This window comes from Hemitrygon akajei, chromosome 8 (genome assembly GCF_048418815.1).
Source record: "Hemitrygon akajei chromosome 8, sHemAka1.3, whole genome shotgun sequence".
Taxonomy (NCBI): domain Eukaryota; kingdom Metazoa; phylum Chordata; class Chondrichthyes; order Myliobatiformes; family Dasyatidae; genus Hemitrygon; species Hemitrygon akajei.
Window position 1 is genome coordinate 180,254,270 of NC_133131.1, and position 25,798 is coordinate 180,280,067.

Consider the following 25,798-nt stretch of genomic DNA (forward strand, 5'->3'; position numbering starts at 1 on the left):
TCCTGGCTACCCTATATTTCTCATGAGCCCCTGCTTCTTGTATCTAACGTATGCTTCCTTTTTCCTCTTGACGAGTTGCCTCACGTGTTTCGTCAGCCACGGTTCCCTTTTCCTACCATTTTTTCCTTGCCTCGGTGGGACAAAGCTATCCTGAACCCAGCTCAAGAGATCCCTAAACTTCTCCCACATTACTTCTGTGCTTGCCCCTTTGAACATCTGTTTCTAATTTACTCTCACTAGTTCCTGCCTCATCCCTTCAACGTTAGCCCTTCCCCAGTTAAGCACTTTACCAGTTCATCTGATTTTATCCCTTTCCATAGCTATGCTGAAGCTAAGGGAGTTGTGGTCACTCTCACCAAAATGCTCCCCCACCAAGAGGTCTGTCACCTGACCAGGTTCATTACCCAAAACTAGATCCAGTATGGCCTCTCCTCTCGTCGGCCGGTCCACATACTGTGTCAGGAATCTTTCTTGAACACACTTGACAAATTCAGCCCCATCTATCCCCCTTGCACTCAGGAGGTGCCAGTCAATATGAGGGAAGTTGAAATCACCCATAACTACTACCCTGTATTTCCTGCTCCATTCTAAAATCTGCCTGCTTATCTGCTCCTCGGTGTCCCGAGGGCTATTTGGGAGCCTATAGACTACTCCCAGCACAGTGATTGATCCCTTCCTATTTCTGACTTCCACCCAAACCAACTCAGTGGACACTCCTTCTGCAGTGTCCTCCCTTTCTATAGCCCTGATACCATCCCTGACCAGCAATGCCACTCCCCCCCACCCCTTTCCTACCTCTCATCCTATTCCTTTTAAAACACCTGAACCCCGGGACCTGCAACATCCAATCCTGCCCTTCATCCAACCAAGTTTCAGTAATGGCCACAACATCGTAGTTCCATGTACTAATCCATGCTTTAAGTTTATCCTCCTTGTTCCTAATACTCCTAGCATTGAAATAGACACACTTCAACCCCTTTAACTGGCTACAATTATGTTTCGTCCCCTGCCTGTCCTTCCTCATCAACTCAGAACTCTTAGCATCATGCCCTTGTCCTTCTACCTTAATCCCTGCACTCACATTCCGATTCCCACCCCACTGCCAAACTAGTTTAAACCCTCCCCAACAGTTCTATCAAACCTGCCCGTCAGGATATTGGTCCCCCTGGGATTCAAGTGCAACCTGTCCTTTTTGTACATGTCACACCCGCCCCAAAAGAGGTCCCAATGATTCAGAAATCTGAATCCCTGCCCCCTGCACCATTCCCTCAGCCACACATTTATCCTCCACCTCATTCTATTCCTATTTTCACTGTCGCGTGGCACAGGCAGTAATCCTGAGATTACTACCTTTGAGGTCCTGCTTTTCAACTTCCTTCCTAACTCCCTGTAGTCTTCTTTCATGAGAAGGCCTTGGTGGGCAGAATTAAGGAAAACCCCAAGGCATTCCAGAAGTATGTGAAGACCAAGAGGATAAGACGTGAAAGAATATGACCTATCAAATGTGACAGTGGGAAATTGTGCATGGAACTTGAGGAAATAGCAGAGGTACTTAATGAATACTTCAGTATTCATTATGGAAAAGGATCTTAGTGATTGTAGTGATGACTTGCAGCAGATTGAAAAGCTTGAGCATGTAGATATTAAGAAAGAGGATGTCCTGGAGCTTTTGGAAAGTATCAAGTTGCATAAGGTGCTGGGACCGGACGAAATGTACACCAGGATACTGTGGGAGGCGAGGGAGGAGATTGCTGAGCCTCGGGCGATGATCTTTACATCATCAATGGGGACAGGAGAGGTTCTGGAGGATTGGAGGCTTGCAGATGTTCTCTTATTCAAGAAAAGGAGTAGAGATGGCCCAGGAAATTATAGGTCAGTGAGTCTTACTTCAATGGTTGGTAAGTTGATCCTAAGAAGATCCTGAGAGGCAGGATTTATGAACATTTGGAGAGGTATAATGTGATTAGGAGTAGTCAGCATGGCTTTGTAAAGGGAAGGTCGTGCCTTATCAGCCTGATTGAATTTTTTGAAGATGTGACTAAACACATTGACAAAGGAAGAGCAGTAGATGTAGTGTATGGATTTCAGCAAGGCATTTGATAAGGTACCCCACACAAGACTTATTGAGAAAGTAAGAAGACATGGGATCCAAGGGGATATTGATTTGTGGATCCAGAAATGGATTGCCCACAGAAGGCAAAGAGTGTTTGTAGACGGGTCATATTCTGCATGGAGGTCAGTGACTAGTGGCGTGCCTCAGGGATCTGTTCTGGGACCCTAACTCCTTGTGATTTTTTTTATAAATGACCTGGATGAGGAGGTGGAGGGATGGGTTAGTAAGTTTACTGGTGACACAAAGGTTGGAGGTATTGTGGATAGTGTGGAGGGCTGTCAGATGTTACAGCAGGATATTGATAGGATACAAAACTGGGCTGAGAGGTGGCAGATGGAGTTCAACACAGATAAGTTTGAAGTGGTTCATTTTTGTAGGTCAAATATGATGGCAGGATATAGTATTAATGGTAAGACTCTTGGCAGTGTGGAGGATCAGAGGGATCTTGGGGTCCAAGTCCATAGGACACTCAAAGCTGCTGCACAGGTTGAGTCTGTGGTTCGGAAGGCCTATGGTGTATTGGGCTTCATTAATCGTGGAATTGAATTTAGGAGCCGAGAGGTAATGTTGCAGCTTTTATAGGACACTGATTAGACCCCACTTGAAGTACTGTGCTCAGTTCTGGTCGCCTCACTACAGAAAGGATGTGGAAGCCATTGAAAGGGTGCTGAGGAGATTTACATGGATGTTGCCTGGATCGGGGAGCATGCCTTATCAGAGTAGGTTGAGTGAACTCAGCCTTTTCTCCTTGGAGCGACAGAGAATGAGAGGTGACCTGATTGAGTTGTATAAGATGATGAGAGGCATTGATCATGTGGATAGTCAGAGGCTTTTTCCCAGGGCTGAAATGGTTGCCACACGAGGGCACAGGTTTAAGGTGCTGGGGAGTAGGTACAGAGGAGATGTCAGGAGTAAGTTCTTTACTCAGAGTGGTCAGTGCATGGAGTGGGCAGCCTGCTACAGTGGTATAGGCAGATACAATAGAGTCTATTAAGACACTCCTGGATATGAACATGTAGCTTAGAAAAATAGAGGGCTATGGGTAACCCTAGGTAATTTCTAAAATAAGTACATGTTCGGCTCAGCATTGTGGGCTGAAGGACTTGTATTGTGTTGTAGGTTTTCTATGTTTCTATGAAACATGTTATTTGTCTGGAGCAGTAGCGGCTGAGAGGAGACTTGAACCATCTGTATGAAATTGGGACATGTAGATAGAACAGAGCACCAGTGTCCTTTTTCCCACCAGGGATGAAATATATAAGGGAATATCCTGGCTGTGTATTTAATTACTAATTTAGAGGGTTTGCACGACATCATGGGCCAAAGTGCTCGTTGATGTGTTGTATTGTTCAATGTAAACTAAATGCAGTGTGAGTGACGATCACCAGACTTTGTGCCTTTCATTTGCATTTATTCAGCATATTCTCAAGCAAGCTAACAATCAGCTTTATTTCCAGAGTCCCAAGCAATCATTACAAGAAAATAAAACAGTTGCATCATCTCAAGCTGCCCTTGATTGGGGAACAATGGTCCCCGGACAGACAGACTTACAGCCTGGTGTTCTGGTTTATCTGCTGTTAGTCTTCCTCTCGCAGCACAGCTTTAACCCCAGCATATTCTCAGGATGGGGGCTTTGAAAATCTGTTTGGTGGAAGGTGGTGAATTATTATGGGGAATAGACTGTACCATGAACTGACAGAACCAACCATTCTGTTTCCATCACCCCGTCGCAGTTTACTCAGACTGCTCTGAACTGCCCCTTCCCCCACTGCGTGGTCAGATCTAGAGAGGTTTGGATCTATTTCCCCCTCCTCACTAGACAGTGAGGGTGGAGGTGTTAATGGAAATGGAGACTCGGCGACCGGAAGGGCTCGGTACCCTGTTGAGAAGACAAGGACTGATGGGGGAGCCTTTCACGTTGACGAAGGGGTGCATTCATTACACGGTGTGGGTCGTGTCAGGCCCAGTAACTCGGGGTTTCACAGTGCTGGCGACAGTGCAGAGGTGAAGTGTCTCTGGAAGCAGAAGCAGGGATGTCATGAGTATGTCTGTCAGGACCCAGGGCAGAATGAGGAGAGGTATGGAGGCTGCTGGAGATACCACGGTTTTGCAGAAAGCGTGTTTATATTACGTGATTGTGACAGTGAGCGATTCTATGGCATGTCCAGGCACAGCAGGGATTATATGGAATTTTCAGGCACACAGGGTCTTACGGTGTGTGGACACACAGGGTGACCCCACCATAGGTTTTAAAAAAGTAGTATCTAGGGCCTAAAGTGTTGATTTCCCACAGAGCACTGAAGCGTTTCACTGTGTGGACAAGATGCTCAGAGCCAAGATTCTTGAAGATATGCTCTGCCACAGCTTTTGCATCATTCCATCCGTCTTTCCCTTTCATCAAATTCACGATGTGGGTGCTGTCAATTGGCTTAGGGTTGGTGCTGTAGGAGATTACAACATTCATATTACTGACGCCAAAGATCGTAAAGTGGTTCCGACCCAGAACATAATGGGCATCAGACCCAGCGAGGGGGTCATAAACCCGCACTGCCCACCAGACCCAATTATATTTCTTCTTCAGGTGATCCAGTAAGTAAGTGGTGCAGTCCACATGGTATTTCTTACCCCTCTTCTTTACCAGATTCTTGATCTCTATCTCTGCCTGCTCTGCAAACTCATTGATGCACCGATCTACCATCTCTTGCATCCTATTCTTCATCTTCTCCAATTTCTCATTCCATTCGTCCTCCAGTGTCTTTGCGTCATTCCCGGTGATGCCAGCGTGTCCCAACACGGCGATCAGGCCGATACAGAAGAGATCATTCAGTCGGGCGCAGAGACTCTCCATCAGGCGCCGGTTCCTCTGATCAAAATTCATGGCGGTGTCCAGGATGGATTTGCCAAAGATGGCAGATGCACCCATTACTCCGTCATAGAGAGTGTAGAGGTTCTGGTCTCCTTTGGTCGAGTCAAAGTGTTTGAGAAACTCTTCCTTCTCCTTTTCCCGGTACTCTTCCTTTGCATCTAGGATATCGATATATTTCCTAAACTGACTCTTGATGTTTTCCTCAATGGGGAAGTACTGATTGTTGACGGTGCTTCTCTCGATTTCCCGAAGGACTTCCGAAACCTGCTCTGTGATCATATCCAAATGTTGCCTGACAGCCTGAAACTCCTCCTTCATGAAGGCCATCTCTGGGCTGTCCTGATTGCCCAAGGCTAGTTTAACAATGAGTGATGCCACCCCAATAACAGGGCCCAGTACCCCAAGACCGGCTGCCCACTTCTCTGCAGATTGCAGGACATCCATAGTTTGAACAACCAGGGCTGCTGCAGCAGCAACCTCAGCAGTAGCTTTCGCCATTTCCAGGGCATCTTCGGAAGACATGGCACCACCACCACCGTCACCCTTCTGGGAGGCCTAAACATAAAACAAGGGTTTTACTGAAATGGTTTGGAGTGGATGGTGATAGCAGGGGAGATTTTCAGCATCTGAGTGAATATAACTGCAGTAATCTTTCAAACACAGACTGCTAGGAGAAAGTGTCCATGGCATTCACAATTCATAACAATGAATGCCCCATTGCCATATTGGCTCCATCTCCCCTTCCCTGTCTGCATCTACATGTCAGGCACCAACCACTGCCCCCACCACCAGCTTTCACTTCCTCCCACCTGGTTCCATTTCTCTTCTTGATTCTGCCTTTCACATACCAGCCACTTCCTCACCACCACAATATCTTCATCTCTTTACACTGGCTATCTGCCTGCTAAACTGGAGGTCCTGAGAGAGTCTGAGACCTACAGCACAGGAATGACCCATTGGCTCAACAGCCATATCCTAATAAAAGTGGCCATCATGCTACGCAATTTGCTTGTGCTTTGCCCAAATGCTACAAGTACTTCAAATGCATGTTCTGTTTCAGCGTAATGTTGTCCATGTCTCAGATACGATTGTAGCATAAAGAGGATACAGGTTGTTGATCATTTGCAGACAGGAAATTTTGTTCAACATAGCATGCACCCAGTGCAGAAATTGTTACTTGGGATTATCAGCCTCTGAAGAATCTCTTGTGTTCAAGATTTCTTCATAATTCACTGCATTCTGCTTCATCATCAGCAAGAGTCCTGAATGTAATATTAACAGCAAACTTACTGATTGTACCTTCACGTGCAAATTGTTTACACAAATAATTAATAAAAGCTAAAAGACATGAGGTTGCTTTGGCAGTCAGGGTGAAGGATAATCCTAAGAGCTTCTACAGGTATGTTAAGAGCAAAAGGATAGTAAGGGATAAAATTGGTCCTCTTGAAGATCAGAGTGGTCGGCTATGTATGGAGCCAAAAGAAATGGGAGAGATCTTAAATGAGTTTTTTGCATCTGTATTTACTAAGGAAACTGGAATGGAGTCTATGGAAACAAGGCAAACAAGTAGGGAGGTCATGGAACTTGTACAGATTAAAGAGGAGGAGGAGGTGCTTGCTGCCTTGAGGCAAATCAGAGTAGATAAATCCCCAGGACCTGACAGGGTATTCCCTCGGACCTCGAAGGAGACTAGTGTTGAAATTGCAGGAGCCCTGGCAGAAATATTTAAAATGTCTATATCCATGGGTCAGGTGCCAGAGGATTGGAGGATAGCTCATGTAGTTCTGTTGTTTAAAAAAAAGGCTCAAAAAGTAAGCCAGGAAATTATAGGCCGGTAAATTTGACATCGGTAGTAGGTAAATTATTGGAAGGAATACTAAGAGATAGGATCTACAAGTATTTGGATAGACAGGAACTTATTAGAAAAAGTCAGCATGCCTTTGTGCGTGGTAGGTCATGTTTAACCAATCTATTAGAGTTTTTCGAGGAAGTTACCAGGAAAGTGGATGAAGGGAAGACAGTGGATGTTGTGTACATGGACTTTAGTAAGGCCTTTGACAAGGTCCCGCATGGGAGGTTAGTTAGGAAGATTCAGTCGCTAGGTATACATGGAGAGGTAGTAAATTGGATTAGACATTGGCTCAATGGAAGAAGCCAGAGAGTGGTAGTGGAGGATTGCTGCTCTGAGTGGAGGCCTGTGACTAGTGGTGTGCCACAGGGATCAGTGCTGGGTCCATTGTTATTTGTCATCTATATCAATGATCTGGATGATAATGTGGTAAATTGGATCAACAAATTTGCTGATGATACAAAGATTGGAGGTGTAGTGGACAGTGAGGAAGGTTTTCAAAGCTTGCAGAGGGATTTGGACCAGTTGGAGAAATGGGCTGAAAAATGGCAGATGGAGTTTAATGCAGACAAGTGTGAGGTATTGCACTTTGGAAGGACAAACCAAGGTAGAACATACAAGGTAAATGGTAGGACACTGAGGAGTGCAGTAGAACAGAGGGATCTGGGAGTACAGATACATAATTTCCTAAAAGTGGTGTCACAGGTGGATCGGGTCGTAAAGAGAGCTTTTGGTACACTGGCTTTTATAAATCAAAGTATTGAGTATAAGAGTTGGAATGTAATGGTGAGGTTGTACAAGACATTGGTGAGACCGAATTTGGAGTATTGTGTGCAGTTTTGGTCACCAAATGACAGGAAGGATATTAATAAGGTTGAAAAAGTGCAGAGAAGGTTTACAAGGATGTTGCCGGGACTTGAGAAACTGAGTTACAGAGAAAGGTTGGATAGGTTAGGACTTTATTCCCTGGAGCATAGGAGAATGAGGGGTGATTTGATAGAGGTGTGTAAAATTATGATGGGTATAGATACAGTGAATGCAAGCAGGCTTTTTCCACTGAGGCCAGGGGAGAAAAAACCAGAGGTCATGGGTTAAGGGTGAAGGGGGAAAAGTTTAAAGGGAACATTGGGGGGGGGGCTTCTTCACACAGAGAGTGGTGGGAGTGTGGAATGAGCTGTCAGATGAAGTGGTGAACGCAGGCTTACTTTTGACATTTAAGAAAAACTTGGACAGGTACATGGATGAGAGGGGTTTGGAGGGATATGGCCCACGTGCAGGTCAGTGGGACTAGACAGAAATTGGTTTGGCACAGCCAAGAAGGGCCAAAAGGCTGTAATGTTTCTGTGCTGTAATGTTCTATGGTTCTAAAAGACCCAACTCTGACTCCTGGAGAAACCCACTAGTCATTGGCCTCCAAACTGTGCTTCACCTTTCAACCATCAGCCTCTGCTTCCTATGATCAAGGCAATTCTGAATTCACCTCACTAGATCCTCCTGAATCCCATGCAACCTAACCGTCCAGATCAACCTGCCATGCTGGATTTTGACAATGGATGTTGCAAACAACCTCCATGGCTACTTCCAAGTGAAATACATCACTTCAGATGTCTCTTCACATACTTGACTTTATCATTTTGTCGTGGTATCTCAGAGTTGAAGTGATGGAGGTGCTAAAGATGGTGCTAGAGGGTGACTTCTCTCAGTACATCTACTGAACAGTTTAATTCTTCCCTCTAATGTCGCTTCTTTCCTTTTCAAGGTAGCTGGTCTAATCTGTTTGCCATATCTAATTTGTTCAGGCCTTTATAATTTGGAATGTTTCTGTGAGATCTACCTCATGCTCCTGAACTCCGTCCGTCACAATAGACAGGACCTCCCGGTTGCCACCCACTTCAACTCTGCCTCCTATTCCCATCTAGATAGGTCTATACATGGCCTCCTCTACTGCCATGATGAGGCCAAACTCAGGTTGGAGGAGCAACACCTCATATACTGTCTGGATAGCCTCCAGCCTGGTGGTATGAACATCGAATTCTCCAATTTCCGGTAATTCCCTCCCCCTATCCTAGGTCCCTCTCTGCCTCTCTCCCCTTTCAACTTTCTGCTCCTTTATCTCTACAGTTCTTTCATGCTTATCCCCTCCCCCCTTTATCCTTCCTTTGATTGGTTCTCCACCTGGTGCCTCTAGCCCTTCCCCCTCCCCTATCTCTATTACTGGGCTTCGGCCCTCTCTTCCCCCCCATTCCTGATGAAGAGTCTCGGCCCGAAAGGTTGGCTACTCTTTTCTCACGGATGCTGCCTGACCTGCTGAGTTCTTCCAGCGTCGTGTATGTATCCTTTCATAATTCATTGTTTCTTTCCTAATGGCCTTCTCAGTTTCCTTTTGCAAGTTTTTAAATGCTTCCCAATCCTCTATCTTCCGCCTATGTTTGGCTCCCTTGTATGCCCTCCCCTTTGCTTTTACTGTGGCTGTGACCACTTGTCAGCCACTGTAGTGTCCTTCTTCCATTCAAAATTTTTTTCTTATTTGAAATATATCTGTTTTGCACATCCCTCATTTTTTGCAGAAACTCCAGCCATTGCTGCTCTGCGGTCCTTCCTGCAAATGTCTCTTTGCAGTCAGTCTTGGCCAGTTCTCCTCTCATGCCATTGTAATTTCCTTTATTCCACTGAAATACCAACACATTGGAATTTAGTTTCTCCTTCTCAGATTTCAAAGTGAACTCGATCATATTGTGATCACTGTACCCTAAGGGTTCCTTAACCTTAAGCTCTCTGATCACCTCCGGATCATTGCACAACACCCAATCCAGCACAGCTGAACCCCTAGTGGGATTAACAACAAGCTGTTCTAAAAAGCCATCCCATAGACATTCTACAACTTCTCTTTTGAGGTCCAGTACTGGCCTGGTTTTCCCAATCCGCTTTCATGTTAAAACCCCCAATGATTATCATGACATTGCCCTTCTGACACGCCATTTCTATCTCCTGCTGAAACTTGTAATCCACATCCTGGCTTCTATTTGGAGGCCTGTATACAACTCATTAGAGTCCTTTTACCCTTGCTATTTCTTAAATCAACCCATAGACACTCTACACTTTCCAATCCTATATCCCTTCCCAATGTTTTAATATTATTTCTTATACACAGGGCCACACCAACCCCTCTGCCTACTAGCCCATCTTTCCGATACACCGTATATCCTTGGACATTCAACTCCCAATGGCAGCCATCCTTTAGCCAAGTTTCAGAGATGGCCACAATGTCATACTTAACAATCTATAGCTGAATTTCAAGATCATCCATTTTATTTCTTATGCTGTGTGCATTGAAATACAACACTTTCAGTCCAATATTTGTTGCTTTCTATTTTAACTGCACCATGCCTCTGTTGCCCGGTAACTCATACCACTGGCTGTGATTATGCCTCATCTCCTGCCTGTCCTTTCTTTCATCTCTTTTGCACACTATCTTTGATTTATTCCTGTTTTCCCTTTCCTCAGCCCTATCACTCCGGTTCCCATCCCCCTGCCAAATTAGTTTAATTCTCCTCATTTCATTCTTTAATGGTCTCTTGCATTTTTTTCTCCACAAGAGGCTCATTTGTTCCTACCTGCTTACACTTGCAATACACTTTCTTAACCAGGGTCTCTATATTTCTTCAAAACCAAGCTTCCCTGCATCCATTATTTTTACCTTTTAGTCTGACAGGCACATAAAAGCCTTCTATTCTCAAAAAATTCTCTTTTGAAGGCCTCCCACTTACCAAGTACACCTTTGCCAGTAAAAAAAAAACCCTGTAATTCACACTTGCCAGATCCTTTCTGATAGGGTGAAAATTGACCATTCTGCAATTTAGAATCTCAGCCCATGGACCAGACCTATCATTTTGCATATTTACTTTGAAACCAATGACATGGTCATCACTCGATACAGAGTGTTCACCTACACAAACCTCTTTCAGCTGCTCTCATTCATTGCCCAATAGCAGATCAAGTATCACACAACATACACAAAATACTGGAGGAACTCAGCAGGCCAGGCAGCATCTGTAGAAAAGAGTACAGGTAAAGTTTCGGGCCGAGACTTTTTTAGCAGGACTGGAGAAAAAAAAGGAGTAGATTTAAAAGGTGGAGAGAGGACAGAGAGAGAAACACAAGGTGATAGGTGATACCTGGAGTAAAGAGCTGGGAAGTTGATTGGTGAAAAAGCCAGAAGGCCATGGAAAAAAGAAAGAAGGTGGGGGGGCGGGGAGAGAAGAGGCAGTAGAGGGAGGTGATGGGTGGGTAATGTGATAAGGTGAGAGAGGGAAAAGGGGATGGGAAATGGAGAAGGAGGGGGTGTTGCAGTCATGAGTGGAAGTTTGAGAAATTGATGTTCATGCCAAAAGGAATACAAGGTGTTGTTCCTCCAACCTGTTCATCACAACAGTGCAGGAGGCCGTGGATGGACATATCAGAATGGGAATGGGAAGTGAAATTAAAATGGGTAGCCACTTGGAGAACTCACTTGTTCTGGCGGACAGAGCACAGATGCTCAGTGAAGCAGTCTACCAATCTAAATTGAGTGTCACCGATATACAGGAGGCCACATTGGAAGTATCGAACATAGCAAATGACCCCACCAGACTCACAGGTGAAGTGTCACCTCATCTGGAAAAGGGAGGAGGTGTCAGGGCAGGTACAGCACTTGTTCATTTGCAAGGATAAGTGCTAGGAGGGAGATCAGTGGGAAGGGACAAATGGACAAGGGAGTTGCATAGGGAGCAATCCCTGTGGAAAGCAGAAAGTGGTGGGGGGGTGAAGGGAAAGATGTGCTTGGTGGTGGGATCCCATTGGAGGTGGCAGAAATGTCAGAGAATTATGTGCTGGACACAGAGGCTTGTGGGTGATAGGTGAGGACAAGTGGAATCCTATTTCTGGAAGGATGGCAGAGGATGGGGTAAGAGCAGATGTGCGTAAAATGAAAGAGATGTGGTTGAGGGCAGCATTGGTGGTGGAGGAAAGGAAGCCCCTTTCTTTGAAAAAGAACGTCTCCTTCATTCTAGAATGAAAAGCCTCATCCTGAGAGCACTTGTAGTGGAGACAGAGGAATTGAGAAAAGGAGATGGCATTTTTACAAGTAGTAGAGTGGGATGAGGTGTTGTCTAGGTAGCTGTGAAAGTCCACAGGTTTGTAGCAGACATGGGGATCACACACTCTCTTGTTGGGACTTCCAAGTATAGTACTGATTAAGGAAACATTCCTAAACACATTTGAATAACTATCCCAACTGGTCCTTTTACAGTATAAGAGTCCAAGACCAAGTCAATATGTGGAAAGTTAAAATCACCAATAGCAACATCTTGTTTCTTGCAACAGTCTGCAATCTCTCTACAAATTTGTTCTTCTAAATCTCTTGGACTGTTGTGTGCTCCGTAATATAGCCCCATGTTAGGAGCGGACACAGAATGGACCCAAGTGCAGGACGCAGGCACTGAAGTACTAGGGGTAGGACAGGATGGGGATGCCATGGCATGCAAGGGGGTAATGCAGGCAGGGCTGGATCCCAGAGGTCAGGCGGGGCAGGAGGATCCCAGAGTTCAGGCGGGGCAGGAGGATCCCCCTGAGGCGGGCGCATAACTCTTGGGCAGGGCCGCCTCCCAGGCAGGAACGCGGAGGCCCAGGCAAGACACGGAACACCTGGGCAGGTGCAGGCACAACCCGTAGGGAGCAAGGGGTGAAAAGGGTCAGAGTCCTCAGGGTGGGCCGCATAGATCCCGGGCAGGGTTGCCTCCCAGGCGGAAACACGGAGGCCTGGGCAAGGCACAGACACCTGGACAGGTGTGGGGCACAACCCATCAGAGGTGAGGGACAGGAAGGGACAGCCAGGGCGGTAATGGCAACAGCCTGGCTTACCCGACAGAGGCAAGGGCCAGGAAGGGACAGAACCACCTGAGGGGTAACAGCAACAACCTGGCTTACCCAGCAGAGGCAAGGGAACAGAAGGGAGCTGGGTCCAGGGTGAGCAGCAGGACAACCAGGATACACCAGTAAATAGGGAGAAGCAAGCAGGACAGTGTGACAGCACGGCAAGGCAAATACAGCAGAACAGCAGGACCAGCACACACGAGAGAAGCATGAAAACAAGACAAACCTGGACAGAACAGATACGGAGCAGGATTCAGAGCCGGCGGTCCGGGCGCGGAGCAGGATTCAGAGCCGGCGGACCGGGCGCGGAGCAAGTTAAACCAGCTTCAGAGCAGGACAAACCCCCAACTGGGCTCAGTCCCCGAGCCCCTTACAAACACATGCCCCCTAATAGGCGACAGGTGTACCTCCTTAAACCAAGATGATCCAATGGCTCCGGGTGACAGGAGTGCTGGCTGCAAGGCCCTGAGTCCGGAGTCCACGGACCAGAGCAAGACCCGGAAGGCGGGCTCCGGACCGGACCCTAACACCCCATGAACATGGTCAGGCTTTTCATATTACTCTGTTCCACCCATTACCCCTCACTAGACAAGTTCTCCAGTCTGTGCTGACTGAACACTGTTTCCTTGACTCATCACACCACCCCTCCTGTAGGTCGTGTCTAAAACAATGGAGCCTTGGAATACTGAGCTGCAAGTCTTGTTCCTCCGACAACCAAGACTCAGTAATGGCTTCATGTGTTGATCAATGCCCCAGACTCGTCTGCCTTTCCCACAATACCTTGTGCATTGAAATATATGCAGCTCTGGATATTGGTCACACCATGCTTATCGTTTTGTTTCCTGACTTTATCTGGGGTCTTGACAACGTATGTCTCTGTAATCTCTCCACCATCCTTTCTGGCACTCTAGTTACCATCATCCTGCAACTCTAGGTTAAACCCTACTGTGCAGCACTAGCAAAATTTCCCATGAAGTTATTAATCCCCTTCCTGTAAAGGTGCAGACCACCTCTTCTGTACGGGTCCCAACTTTCCTGGAAAGAGGCCAGTGATCCACTTTTAACCCACATAAAATGAGAGCTGTTGCACCTTGGTAAGGCAAATGCAGGGAGACAGTACACTGTAAAGGACAAGATCATCAGGAGGTCCCACTGTGGTGAAGCAGTCTCCCAATTTATGTCAGGTCTCACTGATACACAGGAGGCCACAGTGTGAGCACTGAATATAGTAGATGATCTGACCCCAACAGATTCGCAAGTGAAGTGTCACCTCACCTGGAAGGACTGTTTGGGGCCTGGAATGGTATTGAGGAAGACAGTGTAGGGGCATGTGTGGCACTTCTGTCGCTTTTAAGGAAAAGTACAAGGAGGGAGATCAGTGAAGAGGGACAAGTGGACAAGGGAGTTCCATAGGGAGCGATCCCTGAAGACAATTCTGGTCATCTCACTATAGGAAGGAAGTTGAGGCTTCGGAGAGGGTGCAGAAGAGGTTTACGAGTATGTTGTCCAGTTTAAAGGACAGGTGCTCTCATGAAAGACTGAATAAATAAGGCTTATTTACACTGGAGAGGAAAAGCTATTGGAAGATCTGAGAGGCATAGACGGAGTAGACAGGGAATATCTATTTTCCAGGGTTGAAATGTCTAAAATGAGGTGGAATGTGCTGAAAATGAGAGGAGATAGGTTAAAAGGGGAATGAGGGATAAGTGTTTTACTTGGAGTGGTGGATGCCTGGAATGTGCTTCCTTGTATGGTAACAGTGGTAAATACATTGGAGGCTTTCAGAGATGTTTGGATAGGCACAAGGATGTAAGGAAGATAGAGGGATATAGGCATTGTGTAGGTAGGAGGGGTTAGTATTTGGGCATTTTTGATTTGCTTTTCAGCTGGTTCAACACAATATTGTGTGCCAAATATCCTGTTCCTGTGCTTTGCTGTTCTATGTAGGCATCAGCCTTGTCAAAGCCTCTCGTATATACCTGATCATTGTCATGAATTAATTCTCCAGCTTAACACACGAGAGACTGCAGATGTTGAAAATCTGGAGCAGGGCACTGGAATAACTCAAAGGAACAGGCACTATCTACAGAAGGAATGGATGGTCAATGTTTTGGTTTAAACCATTTACCTGGTTGGAATGTTAGTGTTCAGATAGCAAGTATAAAAAGCTGCAGGGAAGGACCAAGATCTACCAGAGAAGATTGGTGGATGATAGGCCGACAGGATGGGCTGAGACTGAATGGTGAGAAGCTGAATGGTGACAGGTGGAAGCAACAATGGGCTGAAGATCATAGAATCGGTTAGGACAGAATGGTGGAACATGGTATAAATGGAGGGGGGAGAGAGGGGAGCTGGAGGGCAGATTGCAGAGACAGGTTTGGGAAAGAAAGAGGGTGATAGGGTTCTGGTGGGTCAGTGGGAAAAGGGAAAGAAAATGGTGAAGCAGCTGCTGACTATTCTGTCTACTAAACTTGCTCTCACAGACTGCACAATGTGCCTCTGATTTCCCATTTGTTTCTCCACTGCTCAGTGCAGCACTGCTGCCAATTTATTTGATATGGTTGCAAATTTTGCCAAAATAACTCACTCCCAATGTATTGATTCCTCTTCAAGTAAAGGTGCCCTCTGCTCCAGCAGAGATCTCAATTATTCAAGAACAGGAATTCCTGGCCCTTATGCCAGCTCCTTAAACACAGATTCAGCTCAGCTATGTTTCAGTTTCTGCTGGCACTGGGGCTTGATTCTATCGGGTATCATTGGGGTAATTACTTTAGCAGAGTATGAAATTTCATCCCCAACAATCCAAAGAGGTATCCTGTTGTTGTAGAGAACGACCACAGAGGATCTTCAACACTTCCCCCAGCATTACCACTCATTGGGAAAATACTTCCCTCAATTTCTGAAAATGTAACACCTTGTATTTAGAAACAGAGAAAAACTACAGCACAATACAGGCCTTTCGGCCCACAAAGTTGTGCCGAATATGTCCCTACCTTAGAAATTACTAGGGTTGCCCATTGCCCTCTATTTTGCTAAACTCCATGTACCTATCCAAAATTCTCTTTAAAGACCCTATCGTATCCACCTCCACCGCCGTTGCCGGCAGCTCATTCCACGCACTCATCACTCTCCGAGTAAAAAATCTACCCCTGACATCTCACCTGCACCTACTCCCCAGCACCTTAAACATGTTTCCTCTTGTGGCAACCATTTCAGCTCTGGGAAAAAGCCCCTGACTATCCACACAGTCAATGCCTCTCATTGATTTTATCTGAATAAAAATTCAATTGCCATTCCTGTCAATTTACGTAAATAATCAAGATTCCTATGCAAATCCTGATAACCATTTTCACTACAAGAACACCATCTTTTTCCCTAAAGAACTGTCTACCTACTCATTTCACCTCTCCTGGTTGTCAGCAGGTCTCTACGGTTTTACCCTCAGATGTGGTAAACTGTCTAACACTCTTACTGTCGATGCTCTCGGCATTGCGGATTATCTCGCGTGTTATTATCGGATTATCTCCAATTCCTGTCGCTTTACACGAATAACCAGGAGCTGCAGCTTTCCGCAGATTTAGCCACTTGGACACTGGATGTCTCCTAAATATGTCACATCGTGCAGGTGAGGAACATGACTGCCTGAACTAAGGGTAGATTACAGATTTCCCACTCTTACCCATTTTTTGCTTCGCTGCCGGAAACTGCGAGTTAAAAGTCTACTTTTCAAACACCCGCTGTCAGCCGTCGCTCCTGAAACAGGCACGCCCTTACCTTAACGGTGCCCTTTCCACTCATCTGCCCTCCTCTTCCACTTACAACTCACCCTCCGCTTCTGAAACAGCACTATGAGTTCAGAGGGTGATGATTTAGAATGGATGTGGGCGGATTAAATGAAAAATCCACTACCTGCGGGCAGTAAAGAACGAGGAGATGGAGATGAGAGGCGAGAGGCAGGGATGCCAGGTTGACCCTGAACGCTGCAGAGGAAGAGGTCCCGCCGTTTGTGCGGGGACACTCTGCATAACGGCTGGTCCGAGCGGGAAGTGTATCCCGGGGTAGGGTGTGAAGCGAAGCTGAGCAGAGAGCTCCACTTCCTAGCCCTCCGCACCATGCATCCCGCCCCCTCCCTCACCCCATGCATCCAAAGCCCATTTTACCACGTCGGCCTGAGGTCACACAGCACACGAACGCAGTTTGGGAATAATATACAACCTGTAGCAGGAGGCGATTCGAGGTTCTGTCTTTTGGCCAGACACCGAAGTGGATCTTACGAGACCTACCACCTGTAGCTCAAGTGGCAGAGTGAGGGTTTTTATATATACACGGACACGTGTAGGAGGAGCTTGACTGACAAGTCTAAGTGCCACCCCTTTCGAAGTACTCAGGCCTGGAGCACACCAACGATTACTCCTACCTCCAGAAAATTCCAGGAAATAAATCCGAAATTTATTGATGATTTCGTTGTTTGATGAAATTGATGAAATGCGTTACAACAAGCTCCGATTATTTGAAGGGGTTATCAGATTCCTATGTAATTAGCCAACACAAGCATAATTGTGTGATGTGGAGTATTGTGTTCAGTTTTGGACTCCAAATTTGAGGAAAGACATTCTAGCTATTGAGGGAGTGCAGCATAGGTTCACGAGGTTAATTCTCGGGATGGCAGGACTGTCACATGTTGAAAGATTGGAGTGACTGGGCTTGTATACACTGGAATTTAGAAGGATGAGAGGGGATCTGATTGAAACATATAAGATTATTAAGGGATTGGACACACTAGAGGCAGGAAAAATGTTCCCCATGTTGGCGGAGTCCAGAACCAGAGGCCACAGTTTAAAAATAAGGGGTAGGCCATTTAGAATGGAGTTCAGGAAAAACTTCTTCACCCAGAGAGTTGTGGATCTATGGAATGCTCTGCCTCAGAAGGCAGTGGAGGCCAATTCTCTGGATGCTTTCAAGAAAGAGTTAGATAGAGCTCTTAAAGATAGCAGGGTCAAGGGATATGGAGAGAAGGCAGGAACGGGGTACTGATTGTGGATGATCAGCCATGATCACATTGAATGGCCATACTGGCTCAAAGGACCGAATGGCCTACTCCTGCACCTATTGTCTATAATTTACTTTATTGTAAGAGTGTCAACATTCTCCACAGTATTAACACGCTTTATTCCTTCACAGGACATGACTCAGTACAAGGATACCTCACAAAATCAGAATGCATTGGCGAGAATGCTGGCGGTGTCTCAGGGTCAACCACCCTCAGCTCTGCTGCCCTCTAGTGTTCGCTCCATTCGAAGCGTGCACTGGATAACATTCAACACACACAAAATGCTGGTGTGTAACACAGCAGGCCAAGCAGCATCTATAAGGAGAAGCACTGTTGATGTTTCGGGCCAAGACCCTTCATCAGGACTAACTGAAAGGAATGATAGTAAGAGATTTGAAAGTAGAAGGGGAAGGGGAAAATGCAAAATTATAGGAGAAGACCGGAGGGGGTGTGGTGAAGCTGAGGGCCAGAAAGGTGATAAGCAAAAGGGATACAGAGCTGGAAAAGGGAAAGGATCATGGGACAGGAGGCCTAGGGAGAAAGAAAGGGGGAGGGGAGCACCAGAGGGAGATGGAGAACAGGCAGAGTGATGGGCAGAAAGAGAGAAAAAAAGGAGGGGGAAAAAGGAGGGAGGAGCTTCCAGTAGAAATGGTAGAGGCAGGTTCGGTATTGTCATTTAAAATAAAATTGGATAGGTATATGGACAGGAAAGGAATGGAGGGTTATGGGCTGAGTGCGGGTCAGTGGGACTAGGTGAGAGTAAGCATTTGGCACGGACTAGAAGGGCCAAGATGGCCTGTTTCTGTGCTGTAATTGTTATATGGTTATATATGAAAACACTAAATATATCAGGGATGGGGTAAGAAGTGGAGGAGGGGCATTAACAGAAGTTAGAGAAGTCAATGTTCATGCCATCAGATTGGAGGCTACCCAGCCAGTATATAAGGTACTGTTCCTCCAACCTGAGTGTGGATTCATCTTGACTGTAGAGGAGGCCATGGATAGACATATCAGAATGGGAATGGGACGTGGAATTAAAATGTGTAGCCACTGGGAGATCCTGCTTTCTCTGGCGGACAGAGCGTAGGTGTTCAGCGAAACGGTCTCCCAGTCTGTGTCGGGTCTCACCAATATATAAAAGGCCACACCAGGAGCACCGGACGCAGTATACCACACCAACCGACTCACAGCTGAAGTGTCGCCTCACCTGGAAGGACTGTCTGGGGCCCTGAATGGTGGTGAGGGAGGAAGTGTAAGGGCAGGTGTAGCACTTGTTCTGCTTGCAAGGGTAAGTGCCAGGAGGGAGATCGGTGGGAAGGGATGGTGGGGGGGGGGGATGAATGGACAAGGAAGTCGCATAGGGAGCGATCCCTGCGGAAAGCAGAAAGAGGGAGAGGGAAAAATGTGCTTGGTCGTGGGATCCCGTTGGAGGTGGCGGAAGTTACAGAGAATTATACGTTGGACCTGGACGCTGGTGGGCTGGTAGGTGAGGACAAGGGGAACCCTATCCCGAGTGGGGTGGTGGGCGGATGGGGTGAGGGCAGATGTGCGGGAAATGGGAGAGATGCGTTTGAGAGCAAGGTAGTAGGATCCTGTTGGATAACATTATTGCTCTCATTTGCGGGTGCACAAGCGCGTGTTAGTGCCGGCTTCTTCTTGCAGAAACATGGCGCCCAGATAAAATCCACGCACCATCAATCTACAGGCCATGACTTAGGCTTAGACCATAAGACATTGGAGCAGAATTAGGCCATTCAGCCCATCAAGTCTGCTCCAGCATTTCTCAATGGCTGATCCTGCATTCCATTCAACCTCATGTATCTGCCCTCTCACCATATCGCTTGATGCCCTGACTAGTCAGGAATCTATCAACTTCCACTTTGAATATACTTATGTATTACTGTATTCTGCGGCAGAGCATTCAACAGATTTACTACTCTCTGGCAAAAATAAATCCCTCCTTGCCTCTGCTCAAAAGAGCTGCCACTCAATTTTGAGGCTGCTCCCTCTAGTTCTGGATATCCCCACCAGAGAAAACATCCTCTCCACATCCAACTTTCAACATTTGGTGGGTTTTTATTATGTCCCTTCACATTATACAAAATTCCAGTGAGTACAGGCCTGAAGCTGCCAAATGCTCCTCATGTGTTAACCCCTTCATTCCAAAAATCACCCTCATGAACCTCCTCTGGACTCTCTCCAGTGACAATACATCATTTCTGATGTAATGGCCGAAACCTGTTGGTAATACTCCAAGAGCGTCCTGACTAGTGTCTTATAAAGATACAGCATTATCTCATTTTTGTTTTATATTACCCTTGAAATCAATGCCAATATTGCATTTACCTTCTTTACCATAGATTCAACCTTGACATTGAGGAGGAGCTTAGGAGGAGACATTGGTGCCTAATGGCAACTCCTTTGCTTGCATCTTCTGAAACAGCTCTATTTCCATCTTTATTATCTCTATTTTTCCCTTTCAGGACTCCTTTGAAGACTCTGACCTGGAGATTCACGCTGACCTCGGGTCTTTGTGGGAATGGGACCTGCTCTCGGGGTTTTACAACTGGCTGATATTCGATATGTCAAGGATGCAGCCTACAAGATTAGCATGCCTTCAGAGTTCTAGGATCTCATGGCTCTGGAGGAGGGCAGACTGAAGGTTGGTGTCTCTGCAAGAATCTGGTGTGTCATGGGAGACAGAAGATCTCTAGCTGTGTCCCCAGAGATTCGAGTTCTTTGGGCACAGATTTGGGAAAAGTGACGCAATGGACTTTTAATGTCATAAATCAGCGAGTTGTTTGTTATGTCTCCCCTCCTCCTGTGATATGTCAAATACCGGGTGAATGAGTAGTCTTTGGGGTGCAGCAAGTCTGTGTCTTTGCTGATGCTTTGCTGCACGCTTGAGTGGTCGGTAGTGGGTGCTGACACTTTTTTCTTGATGGTGGGGCAGCAGGGATCATTGCTTTGCTGCTGCTTACGTGTGGGTGGGGGGATCGGGGGGTTGGGGTTCTAGCATTTAACTGTCATTCATTCTTTGGGAGCACTTCTCTGTTTTTGTGAATGGTTGTGAAGAAAAAGTATTTCAGGATGTATATTGTATACATTTCTCTGACATTAAATGTAACTTTGAAACCTGTGAATTAACCTTCTGGGAGTCTTGGACAAGGACTCCTAAATCCCTTTGCATTGCTGATGTTTGAATTTTTTTCCCCATTCAGATAATAGTTTGCACATTTGTTCCTTTTACCAAAATACATTATCATACATTTCCCAACACTGTATTCCATCTACCACCTTTTTGCCCATTCTTCCAATTTTTTGCAGCCTGCTGCAATCATATTGCTTCCTCAGCACTACCTACCCCATGACCTATCTTCATATCACCTGCAAACTTTGCAACAAAGCAATGAATTCTACTATCTAGTTCATTGACTAACAATGTCCCTCAAGGTCGCTGCGCAGGTTGATAGGGTAGTTAATAAGGTCTATGGGATGCTAGGCTTCATCAACAGGGGGATTGAGTTCAAGAGTAGAGAGGTCATGTTGCAACTGTACAAATCTCTGGTGAGACCGCACTTAGAGTATTGTGTTCAATTCTGGTCACCTCATTATAGGAAGGATGTGGAAGCTATGGAGAGGGTGCAGAGGAGATTTACCAGGATGTTGCCTGGTTTGGAGAACAAGTCATATGAAGCAAGGTTAGTAGAGCTGGGACTTTTCTCTTTGGAGCGTAGAAGAATGAGGGGACTTGATAGAGGTCTACAAGATTATAAGAGGCATAGAAAGGGTGGATAGTCAGTACCTGTTTCCCAGGGCACCAATATCAAACACCAGAGGGCATATGTACAAAATTAAGGGAGAGAAGTTTAGGGGAGACATCAGGGGTAAGTTTTTTTACACAGAGGGTTGTGAGTGCCTGGAATGACTTGCCAGGGATGGTGGTGGAGGCTAAAACATTAGGTGTATTTAAGAGCCTCTTGGACAGGCACATGGACGAAAGAAAAATGGAGGGTTATAGGGTAGTGTGGGTTTAGTACTTTTTTTAAGGATTATATGGGTCGGCACAACATAGAGGGCTGAAGGGCCTGTACTGTACTGTAGTGTTCTATGGTTCTAATGTGAAAAGTAGCAGACACAATACTGATCCCAAGGAAGACCCTAGTCTGTGGCAGCCAACTAGAAAAGGGCCCTTTTATTCCCACTCACTGCTTCCAGACTGTCAGTCATTCCTCTGTCTACGCCAGCACACTTCCTGTAACACCATAGGACTTTATCTTGTTGAGCAGCCTCATGTGAGAGAGATTATCAAATGACTTCTGAAAATCTATGTAAATTACATCCACTGCCTCTCCTTTTGTCCATTCTGCTTGTTCCTTCCTTAAGGAACTCTAACAGATTTGTCAGGGAAGATCTCCCTTTACAGAAACCATGCTGACATTGGCTAATTTTATCATTAGTCTCCAAGTACCCCAAAACCTCGTCCTTAATAGTGGACTCCAACACTTTCCCAACCACTGAGGTTAGGATAACTGACCTATAATTTCCTCTCTTTTGTCTTCCTCCCTTCATAAATAGCAAAGTGACATTTGCAATTTTCCAATCCTCCTGGACCATGCCAGAATCAAGTGATTCTTGAAAGATCATCACCATTGCAACTGTTATCTCTTCAGCAACCTCTTTCAGGACTCTGGGATGTAGGCTATCTAGTCCAGGTAACTTCTCCACCTTAAAAACTTTCAGTTTGCTTAGAACATTTTCCTTTGTAATAGCAATGGTACTCATTTCTGTTCCCTGACACTCACGGACTTCTGGCATACAGCTCGTGTCTTCCACTAGCTTCAGCAAAGACTGAAGCAAAGTTCCCATTAAGTTCATCTAAAGAGTTCCTTTACATTAAGCTGACTAATAATATCTGGATTATTACACAGCACCCAATCTAAGATAGCCTTACCCCAAGAACAAGCTGCTTTAAAAAGCCATCTCATAGGCATTCAATGAATTACCTCTCTTGCAATCTGGAACCAACCACATTTTCCCAATCCCCATGCATATTGATGACCCCCAATATAATTGTGTCATTACCCTTATTACATGTCTTTTCCAGCTCCCTTTGCAACCCCACATCTTGGCCTCAATTTGAAGGCCTGTATATGATTCCCATTATGGATTTTTACCCTTGCAATTTTATTAACTCCACCCACAGATTCAACCCTGTGTCATCTCTTTCTAAAGATGTAATTCCATCTCTTACCAACGGAGCCGCACTGCCACCTACGCCTTCCAGCCTGTCCTTTCGATACAAAGTATGTCCTTTGATGTGAATCTCCCAACTATGGACCTCTTTTAGCCATGACTGAGTCACAGCTTGTACCCTATCATTATTATTGTTTACTTCAGTAACTATACCTTTCTGTGGTATTATAATTATATAAGGCCATAAGACTATAAGATACAGGAACAGAATTAGGCCATTTGGCACATCGAGTTTTCTGTGCCATTTTATCTTGGCTGATCCAATTCTCCTCTCAGCCCCAATCTCCTGCCCATATCCCTTAATGTCCTGACCAATCAAGAATCTATCAATCTCTGCCTTAAATATAGATAAAGACTTGGCCTCCTCAGCTGCCTGTGGCAGAGTTCCACAGATTCACCACTCTCTAGTTAAAAGAAATTCCTCCTCATCTCCATTCTAAAAGGAAGGTCCTTTATTCTGAGGCTGTGTCCTTTGGCCTTAAACTGTCCTGTTATAGGAATTCATCTTCTCCACATCCACATCCATATGTGCTACATGTGATGTGTCTTGTTTGTGACTGTGGCACGGTGTTTTGCACCATTGCCCCAGAGAACATAAGAACCTGAGAAACAGGAGCAGGAGTAGTTTTCTGCTATCATAATTATATGTGCTACATGTGATGTGTTGTTTGCACTGTGTTTGGCACCATTGCCCCAGAGGAAGGCTGTTTCATGGTTCAATGACAATTTACATTGAACCTGAACTTGATGCAAAAGGGAGATGAAACTGAGAGGACAGTTCTGCTGGGGGGCAGCACTGAATGGATTCATTGAATGGCCGCCTCCCTTCCTGTAACAGTTCTATGATTCATTGATTTCCATTGGCCCGCTTGTTCTCAGAAACACTGGTAAAACTACCAGCCTCCTCCCCAGGGGCAGAGAACACTTGCAGCTGTAGTGGAATCAATGCACACCTGGAGTGACAGCTTTTGCATTGAACGGTGCAGTTTCTGAATCAAGTGGTGTTCAAAGTTCAATGTTCAAACTAAGATTTATTATCAGAATACATACATGTCACCCTGAAATTCTATTTTCCTGTGAACTTCCATACAAATCTATAGAACAGTAACTGTAAACAGGATCAATGAACAACATCACACAAAATGCTGAAGGAACTCAACAGGCCAGACAGCATCAAGGAAAAGAGTAAACAGTTGACAATTCAAGCTGACACCATTCTTCAGGGCTGGAGAAAAAAGATGAGAAATTAGAGTGGTGGGAGAGATTGCAGAGGGGGAGCAGTGAGAGTTTTTCACTGAACTCACATTGAAGGGAAGATTTAAACTTCTTCAGGGTAGGCATCTCTGGAAGAGACTTTGCAGAGTAGTTGTCCAATCACAAACAAGAGAAAATCTTTTGTGTGTGTTGTGTGGATTTCTAGCATCTGCAGATTTTCTCTTGTCAATGAACAACAAACCGTGCAAATGTAAATATAAATAAATAGCAAGAAATAGACTGAAAAGCTTGAGCATGTAGATTTTAAGAAAGAGGATGTGCTGGAGCTTTCAGAAAGCATCCAGTTGGATAAGTCGCCGGTACTGGATGAGATGTACCCCAGGCTACTGTGGGAGGCGAGGGAGGAGATTGCTGAGCCTCTGGTGATGATCTTTGCATCATCAATGGGGACGGGAGAGATTCCGGAGGATTGGAGGGCTGCGAATGTTGTTCCTTTATTCAAGAAAGGGAGTAGAGATAGCCTAGGAAATTATAGACCAGTGAGTCTTATCTCAGTGGTTGGTAAGTTGATGGAGAAGATCCTGAGAGGCAAGATTTATCAACATTTGGAGAGGTATAATGTGATTAGGAGTAGTCAGCATGGCTTTGTCAACGGCAGATCATGCCTTACGAGCCTGAATGAATTTTTTGAGGATGGGACTAAACATATTGATGAAGGAAGAACAGTAGATGTAGTACTGTATATATGGATTTCAGCAAGGCATTTGATAAGGTACCCCATGCAAGGCTTATTAAGAGAATAAAGAGGTATGGGATCCAAGGGGACATTGCTTTGTGGATCCAGAACTGGCTTGCCCACAGAAGGCAAAGAGTGGTTGTAGATGGATCATATTCTGCATGGAGGTCGGTGACCAGTGGTGTGCCTCAGGGATCTGTTCTGGGACCCTTACTCCTTGTGATTTTTATAAATGACCTGTATGAGGAAGTGAAGGGAAGGTTAGTAAGTTTGCTGATGACACAAAGGTTGGAGGTGTTGTGGATAGTGTGGAGGGCTGTCAGAGGTTACAACGGGACATTGATAGGATGCAAATCTGGGCTGAGAAGTGGCAGATGGAGTTCAACAGAGCTAAGTGTGAAGTGGTTCATTTTTGTAGGTCAAATCTGATGGCAGAATATAGTATTAATGGTAAGATTCTTGGCAGTGTGGAGGATCAGAGGGATCTTGGGGTCCAAGTCCATAGGACACTCAAAGCAGCTGTGCAGGTTGACTCTGTGGTTAAGGCGTACGGTGCATTGGCTTTCATCAATCATGGAATTGAATTTAGGAGCAGAGGGGTAATGTTGCAGCTATATAGGACCCTGGTCAGACCCCACTTGGAGTAGTGTGCTTAGTTCTGGTCACCTCACTACAGGAAAGATGTGGAAGGCATAGAAAGGGTGCAGAGGAGATTTACAAGGATGTTGCCTGGATTGGGGAGCATGCCTTATGAGAATAGGTGAGTGAACTCGGCCTTTTTCTCCTTGGAGCAAAGGAGGATG

General features: G+C 45.7%; 1 protein-coding gene across 1 annotated transcript; it reads right to left on the minus strand.

Moving 5' to 3' along the window:
• Positions 1–3,531: 3,531 nt before the first annotated feature.
• LOC140732495 (protein rapunzel-like) lies at positions 3,532–17,013 on the minus strand. The gene is made up of 2 exons (XM_073055260.1): positions 16,954–17,013; positions 3,532–5,534 (listed from the first exon to the last, which is right to left on the minus strand). The coding sequence occupies exon 2, from the start codon at positions 5,499–5,501 to the stop codon at positions 4,323–4,325; it is 1,179 nt and encodes a 392-aa protein (XP_072911361.1). The 5' UTR covers positions 5,502–5,534; positions 16,954–17,013; the 3' UTR covers positions 3,532–4,322.
• Between the last annotated feature and the right edge of the window lie 8,785 nt (positions 17,014–25,798).